Source organism: Rhagoletis pomonella, unplaced genomic scaffold (assembly GCF_013731165.1).
Source record: "Rhagoletis pomonella isolate Grant_MI unplaced genomic scaffold, Rhpom_1.0 Rhpom_scaffold_00002, whole genome shotgun sequence".
Lineage (NCBI taxonomy): Eukaryota > Metazoa > Arthropoda > Insecta > Diptera > Tephritidae > Rhagoletis > Rhagoletis pomonella.
The window spans coordinates 32,224,093-32,240,304 of record NW_023458556.1 but is presented as its reverse complement, the minus strand read 5'-3'; the positions used below and the strand labels follow the sequence as shown (position 1 = coordinate 32,240,304).

At 38.6% G+C, this 16,212-nt stretch overlaps 1 protein-coding gene across 2 annotated transcripts in view; it reads left to right on the top strand.

Annotated features, from left to right (window-relative positions):
* The window catches only part of LOC118733445 (LIM/homeobox protein Lhx1), a 189,262-nt gene extending 175,348 nt beyond the window's left edge, over positions 1–13,914 (top strand). For both annotated transcript variants that reach the window (XM_036462829.1, XM_036462830.1), the window contains exons 7-8: positions 10,212–10,476; positions 13,518–13,914. In XM_036462829.1, the coding sequence (XP_036318722.1) occupies positions 10,212–10,476; positions 13,518–13,816 (564 nt within the window). In that variant the 3' untranslated portion in view covers positions 13,817–13,914. The remainder of the gene's footprint in view (positions 1–10,211; positions 10,477–13,517) is intronic.
* Positions 13,915–16,212: the final 2,298 nt, after the last annotated feature.

Below are 16,212 nucleotides of genomic sequence, written 5' to 3'. Positions count from 1 at the left end.
TTCGTCGATTCTGTTGCTAGCCTACTTGAAACACCCAACAACACTCAACAGAAACCCATAATTTGCAAGTTTTTGGGCTAAGCGGGGCGTTTAAAGTGATCCGCCCGCAAAGTGGCCTACAATCAGCGTCGAAAAAGCAATGTCACGTAGCAGTGAGAGAAATATTTATCTACAATTGGGCATAAACGGATTGGAACTAATTTGACGGGAGAAAATCAGTTAAAGTTCTTAATCGATCAGCAGAGTCATACAAATAGAAGTATAAATATGAGTGAGTCGTGATATGAACAAAAAAAATACTGATTAAAAAAACTCGATAACAAAAAATAAAATGAGATGAAATAAAATTTTGGACCAAACAAGAATTCTACTGATATTGAAAGTTTGTGAGTATGTTTGTTGCTCTTTAACGCTAAATCGGCTGAACATATTGCAATGAAAGTTGGTACACGGGGAGATTATAACTTAGATTAACATATAGAATATCTTTTGAAGAGAGTTGCCTCCGTTTTCAAAAGTCAACTCAATTAGATAATAAGTTAAATGAAATATTGCAACAATATTATGGTCAAATGGGTTCAAAAACTAATTGTTTCAAAAATGTTTGTGAAGAGGGCTGCCATCTGTTAAGTATTTAAAAATTAATATAATTGAAATGCATATTTTAATATGGGCACCGAACGATGATTTGGAAAGCTTTGTTTCTAAAATATTTTTGAAGAGGGTTGCCACCTGTAAAGAAATTCTAATACATTTTAGGTATGAAGTTAAATTTTTTAAGAGGATTGTCGCCTTTTTAAAATCAAACTCAATTTCATTAACAAGTTCAATAAACTATAACAACATTTTCTTACACCTTTGTTTCGAAGATATTTCTTTAAAGAGGATTGCCTTCTATATAAAGTTCAAATTAAATTTAAAAAATAAACTTTATTTAGTTAGTTGTTGAGTGTAACAGAAGAAGAGACACCGCCACCTGAAAAATCTTTTAGATCTCTTAAAGAGAGAGTCCCTAATCCAGTGCGGCTGAGACACCTTCGGTTCCCCTAATAAAGTCGAAAAGAGCCTTGGTAGGCGACTTTTTTATACCCATTGAAACTTTGAAATAATTCAATATTTGTCTGGCCAAAGCCGGACAGTGACAGAGAATATGCTCTCAAGTTTCATCCTCTTCAAAGCAGAGTCGGCATTTCAATTTCATAGTCCCATTTGAAAGAGCCCAGATGGCTGATTGGCTAACAGAAAAGATAACTAGAAAAGCGCCCTTTAGCAACCCTTCTCTTAAGATGGGAGTTTCAACTAAGTCCCTAATCTAGCGTAATCTCCAGATATTTGACCTCATCTGCGTATTCAAGCGCTGTACCTTACAGCCTTACCTTACCGAACGAAGGTTTGGTGTATACCTTGTTGTAAACGGAACAAGAACAGTCTCCTCATTGGCACACCGGTTTAAGACCACCCAAAGAGCTGCACGTGTAACATCCGGGACAGTACTGCCGGATTTTCCCGTAACTATAATTGCCAGGTTATCTGCGTACTCCACAACATCGTAATCACACTCATGTCGTCTAATCGTCGTCTAACATCGTCCATCACAAGTGAACAAATCCTTTCACGGCTCTGATCTTCACTTGAGTATTGCCCAAAGACAATGATATTTCACGCCTACGAATCATAGCGTGGATCCAACCAACAGTACTAGGTCTAAGCCTCTATGGATCAATTCCATTGATATGAGATCCATTGGCAGTATTGTCGAAAGCCCATTCGATGTCCAAGAAGATACACAGAGCGATCTCCTTGGCTTCGAAGGCACTGCGATCCTACTAACCAGTAAGGCCGAATCCTCTCATTTCCCCAATATGGAGGTGTAGCAGTCTCTCTCAAGTTTTGAGGGTGAAGGAAGTTAAGCTAATAGGTTGCATAATTTAGCTGAGTCGAGGAGCATATTGCCCGATTTAAGAATAAATAATACGGACACCTTTCTCAAAGCATACGGTATGTATTGCCAGCAATAACTAGCCCTAAATATACAAATCAGGGGATCATTGATGTCCTCGATACTTCTTTGTAGATGTGCTGAGAAGATCCCATCACCACCCGCTGCTTTGAAGGGTAAGAAAGACTATACGGCTCACCGTACCTTGCCCATGTCAAAGATGGAGCCAGATCTGCTATGACTTCTCACTCTAGGGAATAGGTATTCCGAGGAGACAGGGTTCATCAGAACATGCTCCACCCAAGAGCCTAGGAAATGCGTTTGAAGCAGGTGATTTAGAGTATCCACGTGATCGTTCTTAAAGGTGTCATCTTGCTCCTTAGGAGACCTATTTCATGGTAAAATTTCATGCAGACGTGAGACCTCTGGCAACGTTTCTATTGTCTCACATTCCCACGTCCATCAATCCCTCTTCGAGAGTCTAATAAGTATGTTATAGTCAGTGAGAAAAGATTTATACTTATCCCACTGATGTGTCTTTTTGACCCTGTTGAAAAGCTTCCTAAAAGTTTTGCATCCAGTTCCCCGTTCTGCCAGCGAATATTTGGTTTCATCAAGGTCGAACCAGTAGGTTAAGTTAGGTTAGGTTGGAGTGGCTGCCAAGCATAGAGGACGCCAGCATACTTAGGCCCAATCAGGGCCCATTGTGATACCACATGGACCCAAAACCTTTACTCCTTATAGTACAAGAAAACAGAAGGCCCTAAAAGTTCAGCTAATTGAACTGAAAAACAGTCGCAAACGTCGTAACTTTGCCGAAGCTTCGTTAATTCCAGACAGTGGCAGAGAAAATGTTCGACGCTTTCAATGTAATCTTTGATCGGCAGCAGCAGACAGAAGTTGTTTGTGTAAAAACCCCATTATTTGTAAGGATGTATGCGGAATAGACTGGCAATTCCTGCCAAAATCATTTGCCTCAGAATTACCACGTATGTATATCTTTGTATCCTGGAGCCCAAATCATCCTTTTTTGTTTTTGCTTTATAGTTTAGGTTTTCTCTTGCCTTGCATTATGTTCCCCTTTTTTTTTGAAGATTTTATAGTTAGAACTATGGAAAAAATAGTCGTCATAAAATTTTTTATTATTTCACTATGATTTATTCCTCTATAACATAAAAACATTGCTCTGTGCCCTAAATTGCAAATCATAATTTTTGCTTTGCGACTTTTATGAAAATCCATAAACTAAAATAGTTTTGATTGCAACAAACCAAGTGTCCGAAAAGAGTGATGTGAGTGACACAATCGCACCAAAAAGAGTCCAAAATACAGCAAAGTTTGCTAAATTTATGTAAAGCTTGCATTTTATTAATGATTTGATTTTGCCACATTTTATGTTGCAGTTATTCAGACAGCGATCGGTCGTCCTTTCGGTTGGTTGGTTGGTTGGTAGTTGCAATTCGGCGCATACATAGTTATTACCAGTTATGGCTGACAATCGTTGTTGATATTTTTGTTTTGTTTTCATAATCTTTATTTTTTTATATGTAAATGTAGAGTATAAAAGCAAGTTGATGATTTGGCTGTTGTTGTTGCTATAGCAGGTGCACCTAAACAAGCTGTCATACTGTCACTGCACTACGATGTTGCTGGCAACGCTTTAGCCCACATTTACCCGGTCATTTCAATGGTGAAATGGTGTGTGCTGTGCAATACCAATGCAGCGTTGCAAACGAGTGAGCTGTCAAAAGTGACATTTCACTGCAAATATGCAAAACTGCCAAAGTGACAGCTGTTAAAAGTAGCGGTGATGGGGCGAGGTGCGAGGAGCGAGGAGCAAAGCAGGGAAATAACTCAAATCGAAATTGAAACTGAACATGACAGCTGTATATTTCAGTCAGAGTTTTGAGGTTTACTTTTGCAAATACAGCAAGTAAGTGCTCGTACTTGTATCAGCCAAAAAAAAAGTATGCGGTGATTTAGAGTTTGTTCGTTTTTTCCTGGTTTGTTGGTATGTTTCAATGGATTATGTAGTATATGGATTTCTGAGGACTAAACTTACAGCGCAATAGTAAAGAATTAACATGAAATTTAAGCACCGAAAAGAAGGTAGCTCGCTTTCAAATTGATATCAAAATGCTGTGAAATTAAAATTAATATTGCTTGCTATGAATTTGTTAGAGCAAAAATAAATAAGGTAAGAAACGCTTAACAGAATTAGGAATAAATTATGAAACTATTTTCTTAATGACGCAATAACTTTTGCACTTAGTACAAATTTTAGAAAACATTTTTAGCGAATAAATAGAAAGCCTTCCTTCGTCATAATTCAACAAAATTGTTGAATTTTTGCCATCAAAATGAACGAAATGATTTACTACATACATAGTTACTTGTATTTTTTATTACTGGCTTTTTATAGCCAATTTCCAGCATTTTATGAGTAAATATGTATACTACACAATTATTTCGAGCCAGACGAAATGCTATCTGGCGGCTTGTGTGGTATTTTTAACCGTTATCAGCACTGTGCATGAACGCTTGGCTTAAATAGCCAAAAAATATACTATTTACATATATGCAGTTTTACATTACATACAGTGACTCAAACAAATGACCACGTGTTGTTTTTGTTTTTTTAAATATTCGTAATATTTTTCCAGCTAAATTTTTTTTATAACTTTTATATAAAAATTTCGTCTAAGCTTTAACCAAAACCTTGTAAATCACAGTTTCAAACTCTATACAAAATTTAGAAAAATTCAACAAATTTTTATCAAAATTTCAAATTTTTATTCTGAATTTTTAGAAAGTTTTTGGGTATGCAGTTTTATAGCCCATACAATTTTAGTCTGATGAAGTGCAAGTTTCAAACGGCTAAAAATCGCGTTGCTCTGCTGACCTTGGCCAGAATGTCTCCTCTGCTGACCTTGGCCAGGCAGATATTAACTAACTCATCTATAGTTGAACCCAATGTAATAAGGTACTTGCCTACCCTACCCTAGGGCCTTTCAGGGTTTATTATGAAAGCCCAGGGTATATTGGATAAGACGGGGGTTTTCGGAACTAGCAATTTTTAATTAAAATTGAAAACCTGGACATGTATTTTTGGTAAATTAAAAACTGAAAAAAACCCAAATTGGGTATGAATTTTTGCTAACTGGTTATACAAACTGGACATATTTATAGCCAATTACAAAATGATATAACATTTTGGAAATTACAAAATGTAGCTAGAAATTTTGTTAGCCATTTCCTTCTGCCTAAGCTTTTGGTCATTTCAAAACTGGATCTAACGAAAATGGGATATACATGGTTTGCTATTTAAAAATTTAGGTCATTTGAAAAGTGGATTTAACTTTTTGGTCACCTTAAAACTGGACATACATTTTTGGTCAATTAAAAAATTATATAAAATTTTGGAGGTTTCAAAATGTAGCTACAATTTTTTTGCCATTTCCCAAGTAGGTAGAAGTTTTTGATCATTTTAAAACTGGATATACGGTCGCCTAAAAACTGGACATAAATTTTTGCTCAAACAAAAAATTTACATAAACACATACAAATGTAAGGCAATTAAAAACTTGATAAAACCAGACACAATTTTTTGGCCATTTAAACACATAGAGAATTACAAATTTTTGCTGATGGACGATAAGAAGTATTCAACGACTATTTCATAGAAGAAAGGGGAAAAACTGCAAATTAAAAATTGGTCATAAGCGCATTCATCTAAATTCAAATTCGAAAGATAAGAACAAAAAAACAATATGCTAATACCCACGCTTTAATCTGAAGACAACTGGAACATTGTTCTATGCAATCTAGTATACACATTTTTAATCTCAATCTAATTCGATTGGTTCTACTTATCCAAAAAAAGTTAATACTTTCCACTCAAACCCCAATCTCCAACAAAGTTTCGAGTTGCACAAAGAACTTTAACCAAAATACCACAAAGCAAGCATGATTTAGAATAGAAGTCCGTTAATGCTATTGAGCTTGGCGAACATAATTATTCACACAGAAAAAAAAGAATGAATATCCATCAATCCTTTTCGCACAGCAGGAAGTAGCACAGCTGACAACAGACAGACCAAAGCGAACCAACGAACCGCAAAAACGCAGACATGCGGCCATTCTCCCACGAAAATAAAAGTGTTGGCAGCACCTTCGGAGCGCGCAATTATCGCTGCAACGCAACGTTGGCAAGCGCCAAAAGCAGCCGACTCTATAAAATAAAATTCAAATGAACTCCAAAAATATTATAAAATATATGGACTACCGCAAAAACGAAAAGTGATCAAATAAAAATTGTCTGTGAGCTAGTAACAAAAAAAATAAAATAAAAATACGAGTATTAACAAAATCAAAAACGAAAATAAAGGATAACGACGAAAATTTCATTGGAAACTATTTAAGCGAACCCAAATGAAATGCGTTAGTTAGAGTTGGGCATTTTCGAGAAGTCGTTTCTCAGCGCATTTCGGGAATCTTTTGCATATTCATCAAGTAGATGGCTGGCCAGGAAGAAAAATAAATGCAAACAAATGAAAAGTTTTCGAAAGCAAAAATGCATAAATCAAAAAAATTTCATTGAGAAAAATTCAAAATTCCAAGCAGTGGCGCACATTAAATGCTGCCAAGCAAAAAAAAAAACAGGTATGAAAACGCAAAGAAGCGTAGTACGTATGCATGTATGTAAGTATGTATGTACGAAAGAAATATTAAGCGAAGCGAAGCTGTAAAAGATAAATAACAAACAAATAAAAACAACAACCAAGTTGCTTTCAAAGGTGCCACTAAAATTTTGATATATGAAATTTGTGCGGCATAAATATGGATTTTGTCGATGCTTTGGCGCACTGTCGTTAACCAACAAATCTGTGCATACATACCTACATACACATGCACATTATAAAAAGAATGGCTTGCTAAATAAAACAAAAAGACCGAAATAAAAATCAGAAAAAAAAACGCAGAGCCACATATAAACAGCGAAAATCTGACATTAAAGACTGCGCTGAACTACATAACACATAAAATGGACTAACAATAAGAATTTGGTTGCGGCAGTAAACAGAACAGAAACTAAGCCGACATGATCGCTAATTTAGCAGTAAAAAAGTTTGCGAAAGCCAGCAATGGGCATACAGTGATTACGAAGTGAGGAAAATGTGGTGGTTGCTAGGCAAAAATATTGAAAGTTACTGCAGAGTAAAATACGTCTTAAGAGCTAGTCAGCATTATACCTATATACATATGTAAATCGGCCGTATTATGGTTGTCGACGTCGATGTAAGCCAAACCGGCTTACAACTTTCTAGGCATAACTTTAATTCTACCTAGCGGCTGGACTACACCGACGGCGGCACTCTACACCTTGTTGCATCTCTTGCTGGCGGACCTATCGGCCAAGAATATCGCGTCGTAAACTGTCGCCTGGCTTTATGCTACGGGTCAGCATGTGTGTAGGTCTTACGGCCACAGTAGTATAGCGTCGACTTTACTTGGACGGATTGAATATGTGATCCCGGATCTGCACTTTGAGACGAACTTCGAAGTCATCAATAGAGGTCGAAGGCTGGTGTGAGGGCATGAGGAGTGCTGGTTTGGTAAATGTGTATACGGATGGATCGAACATGGATAAAGGCGTAGGGACGGAAATCGTATGCGCGGAGCTCGGACTCACCAAATTTTATAAGCTGCCGAACTATTGCAGCATTTTCCAGGCAGAGGTATTAGCCATAAGGAGGGCGGTGGAGCTACTGAACAGCACTCCAGATAACAAGCGGGTGAATCTCTACATAGACAGTCAGGATGCAATAAAGGCGCTACTATCCCACAGCACTTCCTCAGAAGTGTGCCGGAGTGCAGAGCAGGTCATCAGTACTGGGTTACGGTGCACACCGGCGTCACGACAACGAAGACGCCGACAGGCTAGCCAAGAGGGTGCTTTGTAGGAAACCATGCTGATAGAAGAGGTACCGATTTACTTCGAAGCGATTAAACGGGAACGGGAACTGTCCATGATCCGGAAGGCGCAGAAGGCGCGGAACAAAACGCAAGGCTGCAAGTTGTCCAGTGTTATGTGCAGAGAGTATGACATGAAGCTCACGAAGTTTCTCCTTTCACTCAAGAGGGAGGACGCTAGGTTACTGGTGTGTGTTCTAACTAGACATTGCTTGCTGGCATCGCACGCCTATAAACTGGCTCTGAAAAACGATAAGATATGTAGGAGTTGCAGAACGCAGGAGGAGACAGCGGAGTATATGCTCTGCGAGTGTCCTGCCCTTAGCAGACTGCGGGTTAGTCTACTGCGAGCAGGTTTTCTACCTAGCCTGGAAGCCACATCTAGTTCAATGCTACTCATACTGCTAAATTTGGTAGATTACGCACTACATCTGTTATTTTTTCATGTTGTATACTTTTAGGCCCCACTGCTTTTTTTTATATAATATTGGCGCCGAAAATTTAGCGCAGCGATTGTCAGCACTCTACTGCTGGTCTTAGCAGGCGCTTGAATAGCGCCTTTTTAATTTTTTTTAATAATACTTGATTAGATCTAAAACTCATTTCATAGCGGGTTATTTGGGATTTGTTCTTCTTTTTTTTTTGATAAATTCTAAAATGCTTCCCTTTCACTTTGGGGGTCAGAATGAGTGGGAATGTGCGATTATGCTCAACAATTTTAACAGAAAATAAAGACGCCAAACATTTCTTTATTTTTATTTATTTTTTTATTCTACTGCAAATAGATTTTCACTTCAATAATCTCGGATTTCAACGGCAAATATGCAGGAATACGTTGAATTTAAAAACATGCTTATTTCAAATGAAGTTTAAAGAAACGCTAATTTTTGTAGCAACTAGTTGTATAATCCAGCACACTGTACTATAGCTACCTATGAAAATCGAGCTTTGACAAAACGAGGTTAAAGGCGCTCTCATAGACATTGGTTGCGAACGAAATGCGCGCGTCAAATTTTTATGCCCATCAGTACATATTCGCAAGCAAAGAGCATAACTAAAACTATACAAAAAAAAAGGAACGAAAAAAAAAATAAATCCTGGCTTCGTAGGCAGGGGCTTCACCGATTGCTGAGCTATAGCGGCTGTGGCGGCGATGGCGGCGATGGCGGCGGCACGGCTGTTGAATGTTGAGTGCGAGCAATTATCCATGTATTTCCTACCGTATAAAATGTGCAACAACAAACCCGGCAATAAATGCGAAACAACAGCTACAGCTACAACAGTAACAACACCACCAGCCACAACAACAACAACACCACAATTTACAATAAACACAAAAACCAGCGATAAACGCATACATTTATAGCACCGATGCGAACCGATTGTGAAGATCATAAAATTTTATAATCTCACAAGCGTTGATGATGTGGGATCAACATAAGGAACATGGCATTGCCTGAGTGCTGTTGCTATTGCTGTTGCTTCTGCTGTTTTAGAGCTTTAGTGCTAGTTGCTGATATGTTGCTTTAGCTGTTGTTAAAACTTTATCGGCTAGTTGGTTTTGTTTTTGTTGGCCAAGTTCAGCGAGTTGGCGCATAAACCTGCCAACACACTTGACTTGGCCTGACTTTGGCTAACGCGTTTGCGTCTCTCTTGTGCCAATACCCATCGACGACATGGGCCGCATCGCATTTGGGTTGTTGTTGCTTGGACTCTGTCCGGCAGGCGCTCAATGACTGCTGCTGGCTGGGTAGGAAGGCACTTGGTGCTGACGTTGTGTTGGCTTTGTTGCGCGGAAATAAACACAAAATGCCAAATACAAAACAAAGGATACGTACACAAGCATAAAAGACCCACTATGTTCGCCTTTTTTTTGTAGTGGTGGGGTTGTAAGCGAGCGCAATTTAATGTGGATTCCCATATCCCGATATGCCATTACTAATTCATAACAGCGTCGGGCAGCCAAGCAACCGTCCGAGCGGACGACCATTTGGCCAGACATATGGAACAAGCAACAAATCGTAGGCATGCAACTGAAATTAGCGTAGAAGCCGCTTTTTTGGCTTCCTTTTTTCCGGTTTTTTTTTTTTCTTGTGCAAACCAATCGGGCGTGTGTGTGACGATGCGTGTTTGTTACTTTAACGCTTCAATGCGTATCGCAATTGCCAACTCTTTATGAATGTACTTTTCTAGGCTTAAGTCTTCACCACCTGCATCCTTATACTACTTACATACGTTGCTGCTACATTTTTTAATTGCCTTGTTTTTGCTTTTCTTCTTTTTCTCTTCTTCGCCATAGGTTTGGTTCCAGAACAAACGTTCCAAGGAGCGTCGCATGAAGCAAATCACCAGCATGGGTCGTCCACCGTTCTTTGGCGGCGCGCGTAAAATGCGCGGCTTTCCCATGAATCTCTCACCTGGTGGTCTCGACGATGGTCCTGGTTTCCCTTATTTCGCGGCTGATGGCAAATTTGAATTTGGTTACGGTGGACCGCCGTTTCATCCGCACGACGGACCATTCTTTCCAGGACATCCGGGCGGACCGATGCCATTTAATACACCAGGTAGGTTGTGTAACGCATTACGAAATGTAAGGCACGAATATTTGTATGATAGCCACTTCTACAATGTCTGGTAGTTAACTTGCTTTGAACGGAGATGCAAAATTTCAATCACGCCTAGCTTATTTGGGTGATGTGTGTGTGTGTGTGGGTGTCAGGAAAATATTTTATGGCTATTTGAGCTCAGGCAATCCAGGATAAGACTACCGCGGAATTAGTCCTCTAAGCATCAGATATGGGGTCCTATCGGCAGTTTTGTGTGAAAGACTGAAGCACACCGCCCACGAACTAATTGGGCCTTATCAGTGTGGCTTTATACCTAGCAAATATACCGTAGAACCAAGTATTCACTATACGCCGGTTTCAAAGACGCTTTCTATACCACGATGTCTGAATTTGGTATACCCGCAAAGCTATGAGCCATCACTCTGTAAAATTACGTTGATCAAAACAACCGTCTTCGTCAGAAGGACCTTTCTGGGCCGTTTGATAATAACCGAGGTTTTGTGTGATTTCTTAAATCTGATGTTGATGAAGAACGGAACCGATCATCTATATCATCGTTCTGCCTTCTTGGTATTATATAGGAAAACAAATCGAATGGGTTTGATGGTGAACGAGGATGAAACGAAGTATCTCCTAATGCCAGACAAAGAGTCAGAGCTGTTGACAGCAATAATTTTGAAGAAGTAGATGGCTTTGTTTATTTAGGAATCAGTATTATCAATTTCAACGTTGAAATCCAACGCTGAATCACTCATGCCAATAAGTGCTAGATACTTTGGACTGGGTAGGCAATCGAGAAGTAAAGTCCTCTCCTACGAAAATCACACGATATAAGTCACTCAACTTATCCGTGCTGGTGTATGACACAGAAGCATGGAAAATAAAAAAAAACTTTACGGTTTGGCGATGGCGTATGCCGCAGACGATGGATCGATGAGCCGTATGACAACTTTATATATATAGAAATGCTTCCGCTCTGAAAAAAATACGACGCAGGTCGCGATGCTAAATACCCAGGAAGGGAAAAGCCTCCTCTGCGATGGAAAGCTTAGATGGAGAAGGATTTTGTCTTCACTTGGTATTTCCAACTGACGTCAGTTGGCACAGAGGAGATACGGCTGGCGTGCTTTGTTGGACTCGGCAAGAATCATTTAGTGCCAATCAAGAAGAGGAAAAGAAGAATATCACAGGACGACCTTGGTAGAGTTTACGGTCTCAAACTGTTAGAGCTTAGATACGTAAAGTCAAGCTTGTTTAAGCGGAAGTAAAATGTTTATCTAGGAGTATGTACTTCTCGACACAGGCATAGAAGGCTTATGTGGAAACAAAAATAAGATAAGGTTAGGTTAGCTAGGCTAATGCGACCGATCTTACATAGACCATTAGTTGGACCTAAGTGTTACCACGCAAATGGAGGCCTAGAGTAAAACTTTAGTCATAATGGTCTTTTTGCGAACAAATTACAAGTTCTGCGGTGCTATTTGCTTCAGTGAAAAGCATATGATGCCATGGGTACAATCTCTCTCAATGGTCTTTTGCGCTCCTTTCTCCTGTATCGATATATTGAAGCGGGAACCATGAACAAGATATGACATGAGAATTTGCACAGATTTCAGAGCAGTATTCATTACCACTGGCCCTAAAGAAAAAATGCTCCATTGAGAGAAAATAAAGCACCACTCTGATTTCTAGAGAAAAATTAAAGGAGCTACAATCTTACTTAGGATATCTGGCCAAAAGATTTATTCACCCAAGGCTACTGGGCTGAAAAAAGGACCTGATGCTGGATGGCTGCTTCAGATTATGCTGCACATTGGGTATTTTGGCCGGAGATTTTTCAATCAAGAAATGTGTAATTTAGAGATCAGAGATCACAGACCGTGGAAAGCACTTCATCCTCCTCAAACAAAATTTGCAAAAATTTAAATTTGGGCTGAATTCTGTCGCAGAGAGGAACGAGTTTAAACTTACATATGTATGTGTCGAACTTTGAATCTACGGCGTGGATAAAATACGTCTTCTACAAAAGTACAAGCCTTGATATTTGCAAAACAACAAAATACTTCTTGAAAGATCCGAACAGGCTTGTAGCGGAAGGTCTCACGGAGGCTGGATTGCTCTTGAGGCACAATGCATGGGACCAACAGAAGACTGTTTTTTTTTTGTTTTGTTTTTCTGCCGGCTTTCGCTAAAAAAGAAGACGCAAATTTGCGTTAGCTTAATTGGTTCATCCAGCGACTGTTTTCTCATATTCATTCAGCAATTGGTTAGGCCGCTTGAAGTGTAGTTCTCACCTCTCCATTCATAGGCCCAAAGTAAAATTGACATTGAAAAATGTTATTGAAAGTGGCACAACGCCGAAACTGGATTATCTTTAAACGGCGGGAATTCGGTAAGAAAATAAAGTTTGGCCCTTTCAAATTTATTTATTCATTCACCTATACAGGGATAACTTTTTCACAGCGGGAGAAACGAGTCACAGTAAATAAGTCGTAGAGCAACTTTTTGGTTTCTACTTAAGTATTTCATTTGGTCAATATGTATATCTGCAATTCTCAATGGACTTGTGTAAAAATTAGTTGAAATTGTTGAGGCAGAGTTTCCGCCAAAATCTGCTTCATGCATTTAAGTTGAAATAAACTGCATATATTTTCTCTATAATACTCATGAGGCCTTTACTATCGGTTTACCACCCAAGTACGGAACTTTGTCTGGAATATAGCCATTTAACGGATATGCTTTCCGCTAGAAGACTAGCTATTTTTCTAATTTGGAGCCTTAGCGCTAAATTGATAGCCTCAAGTGTGCGCTAAAACAAGCTCAAAATCATAAACAAGTCACGTTTCGTAACACATGTATGTATGTATTAGAGAATAGGGACACTTCATACGTAAATTGGAGGGGAAAGTTTTTCAACCCACCGAGTTCAATGCCTGGTCATAAAGAAATCTTTTTAACAACCTTGCATAAAATCATTTTTCGCATCTCAATCCCTTTTACTAACCACCACTCTCTTTGCTCTCTCTGCTATCTTTCAGGCGGTCCCATGGATCACAGCGGCCCCATACCGATGGTGAATGAATTTGGTCTTACGCCCGAATCGCAATTTCTCAGTCAAGCTGGTGGTCCACCGATGAGTATACAATCTGCTGGGGGACCACCGCCACCGCCTGAACATCTACTTGCAGCGCAACAACAAGCACAGCAGCAGCAGCAGCAGCAACAACAACAACAAGCACAACAACCGAATGGCCCGCGCTCAGCATCACCAGAATATCTGACAGCGGCGAATTTCAGTGAGCCCTCGAATATGCAAAATGAGGGACTGGTTTGGTAATATACAAAACAATTGGCCAATCGGCTGCTGCTGCTGAAAACGTTGAGCGCACAACAGCAAATGCAGCACCAACACCAGCAACAGCAACAGCAACATCACCAACAACAACAACAACAACAACAACAACAACAGCATCAATTGCAAATGCAATTACAGCCGCCAACATCGCTGCTGCCGCCGCCGCCGCCGCCACCGCTGCCTTCATCTGCATCATCCGCGCAAGCAGAGGCTATGGCAGCAATCTTGCTGTCGACCGATCAACAGACACAGCCACAGCAACAGCAACAACAAGAACAACAATTGCAATTGAAACAAGAAGTGCTGCCGCCGGAGCAGTTGGAACTCCTGGAACAATGGTGATGATGTAGGCTGCAGCAGCGGGCGTTCCAACACAACAAAATGGCGGCCAATCGCTGCTCCTCTTCACTGCTTAGCGCATTACACAGCTAACTTGTATTGCATAGAAAAACTGCTTAATCATGTGGAAATGAGCAGTGCAGTGAGTCAAGGCAGCCAGCCGAAAGATGGCCAAAAACAGATTTTTATTTTAAGCAAAAAACTGCAACCAAGTAAATACCGCTCCAAACAGAAAAACAAAAACAAACAAAACCAACAAAAAAGGATTTAAAACAAACACCCCACACACAAGCATCTAAGCTAAGCCTATTTGTATTTTGTGTATACAAAAAAAAAATCTCGATAATCCCGCAGCAAACATTTGTGGCACTTAAAAGAAAATTTACATCAAAAACCATAAACAAAATTTTAAAATTAGTAAGAATGTCAAATGAAATCAAAACAAGAAACTACTTTGAATGTGTAATAAATCATTTTTGTTAAAATGCAGCACAAAAACAAAAACAAGCATTTATGCTTCGCTCCTCAAACTTTGCCCAAATATTTGCCTATTATTTGTTAGCGTTTTTTACATTTTTTTTTTTTTTCGTTTTTATTTGATTCAAAATCTGTTGTCAAACAACGCACCAAAACTAAGAATAAAACTGTGCTTATTTAGTTTAAATAAATTTCGATGTGAATGTTTGTATGTATGTATGTCATATTTATGCTTATCTTTGCACACCTTTTTACTATTTACCTTACCTTACTTTCACTTCAGTTGTTTACTTATCTGCATATGTAGTTGTAAGCTTGTATAATTTATTGCTAATAGTGAAACATATGTAATATTAAATATAAAAAATTTAAAGTAAAATATAAAATTAAAACAACAAACTGATATTAACATAAAAAATATGAGTATAAAAAAAAACTAGTGAAAAAAAACACAAGGAAGCACTATGAGGAAGTATGGAAAAAATTTATTATAAAAATAAAACTATTGTAAAATGTATAAAGAAATTAGTGTTAGCTTAATGTGTAAGTAATTATGTATAAATAAATCTATATATAAATGAGTATGATATTATATTTATCAACAAAAACTATTACGAAAAAAATATGGAAGTCGTGAATGATAACAAGTAAAAAAATAAAAACAAACAGACAAAAAAACCATATAATTCAAATAAACAAATTGTTAACTAAAACATGTGAATCAAAGGTTGTTTTTACTTAAGGAAAATTTTATGGATATTGCAGAGTGCTGGTGTTTTGAAATTTTTTTTTATTTAGTGCAACTTATTCTCAATAAAAATTTGTACACAACCCCACTCTGTGATGGATCAATCAAACTTTTGTTTAAATTTGTTTAAAAACACTTTTTCTGTTCAAATAGTTAACTTGGAAAAACCAAAAACTACTTTGTTTGGTAACATTCGAGAGATGTGAGTTCCAATTGAGCCTTTTCTCCATAGTTACCGCGGGATACTTCGCCTCTTCTGAGAACTTAATTTCTGTTCCTGCCAAGGTAGGTCTAGTCAAGTTGGCTGTCCTTCTTTTGGTAAATGCGACAATGGTGGACTTCAGAACGTTGATTGACAAACCCTTTTTAGCACATGGTGGTCCTCAGTGGATTTTAGCACAGCTTGCAATCTGGAGCAAATAGTTTGCTCATGCCAACCAACAACGTAGATGACTTGGTCATCTGCAGAACCATTTGCGTTAAACTGCTATTGCCTTATAGCTTTTCCTGGAGTTCGTCAACAACCAGTGTCCATGGTAGGAGCGATAAGACTCCCCCTTGAGCACAGCCACGAGTGACAGTTACTAATTTCTCACTGTTTCCTAGTCCGGATATTATAATTCTGGATTTCAATAGGCCAACCAGTAAGAAGGCTAGGAATATCCTTCCTTATCATAACTGCCGAAATTGCTTCGTAAGCCGTATTGTCGGTGACAGGTAATAAGATCAACGGAAATAAGGTCAATTGACTTTATTTCCCACCCTGGTGCGAAATAAAGTCAATTGACATTATTACCTTTTTAAAAACGAAATA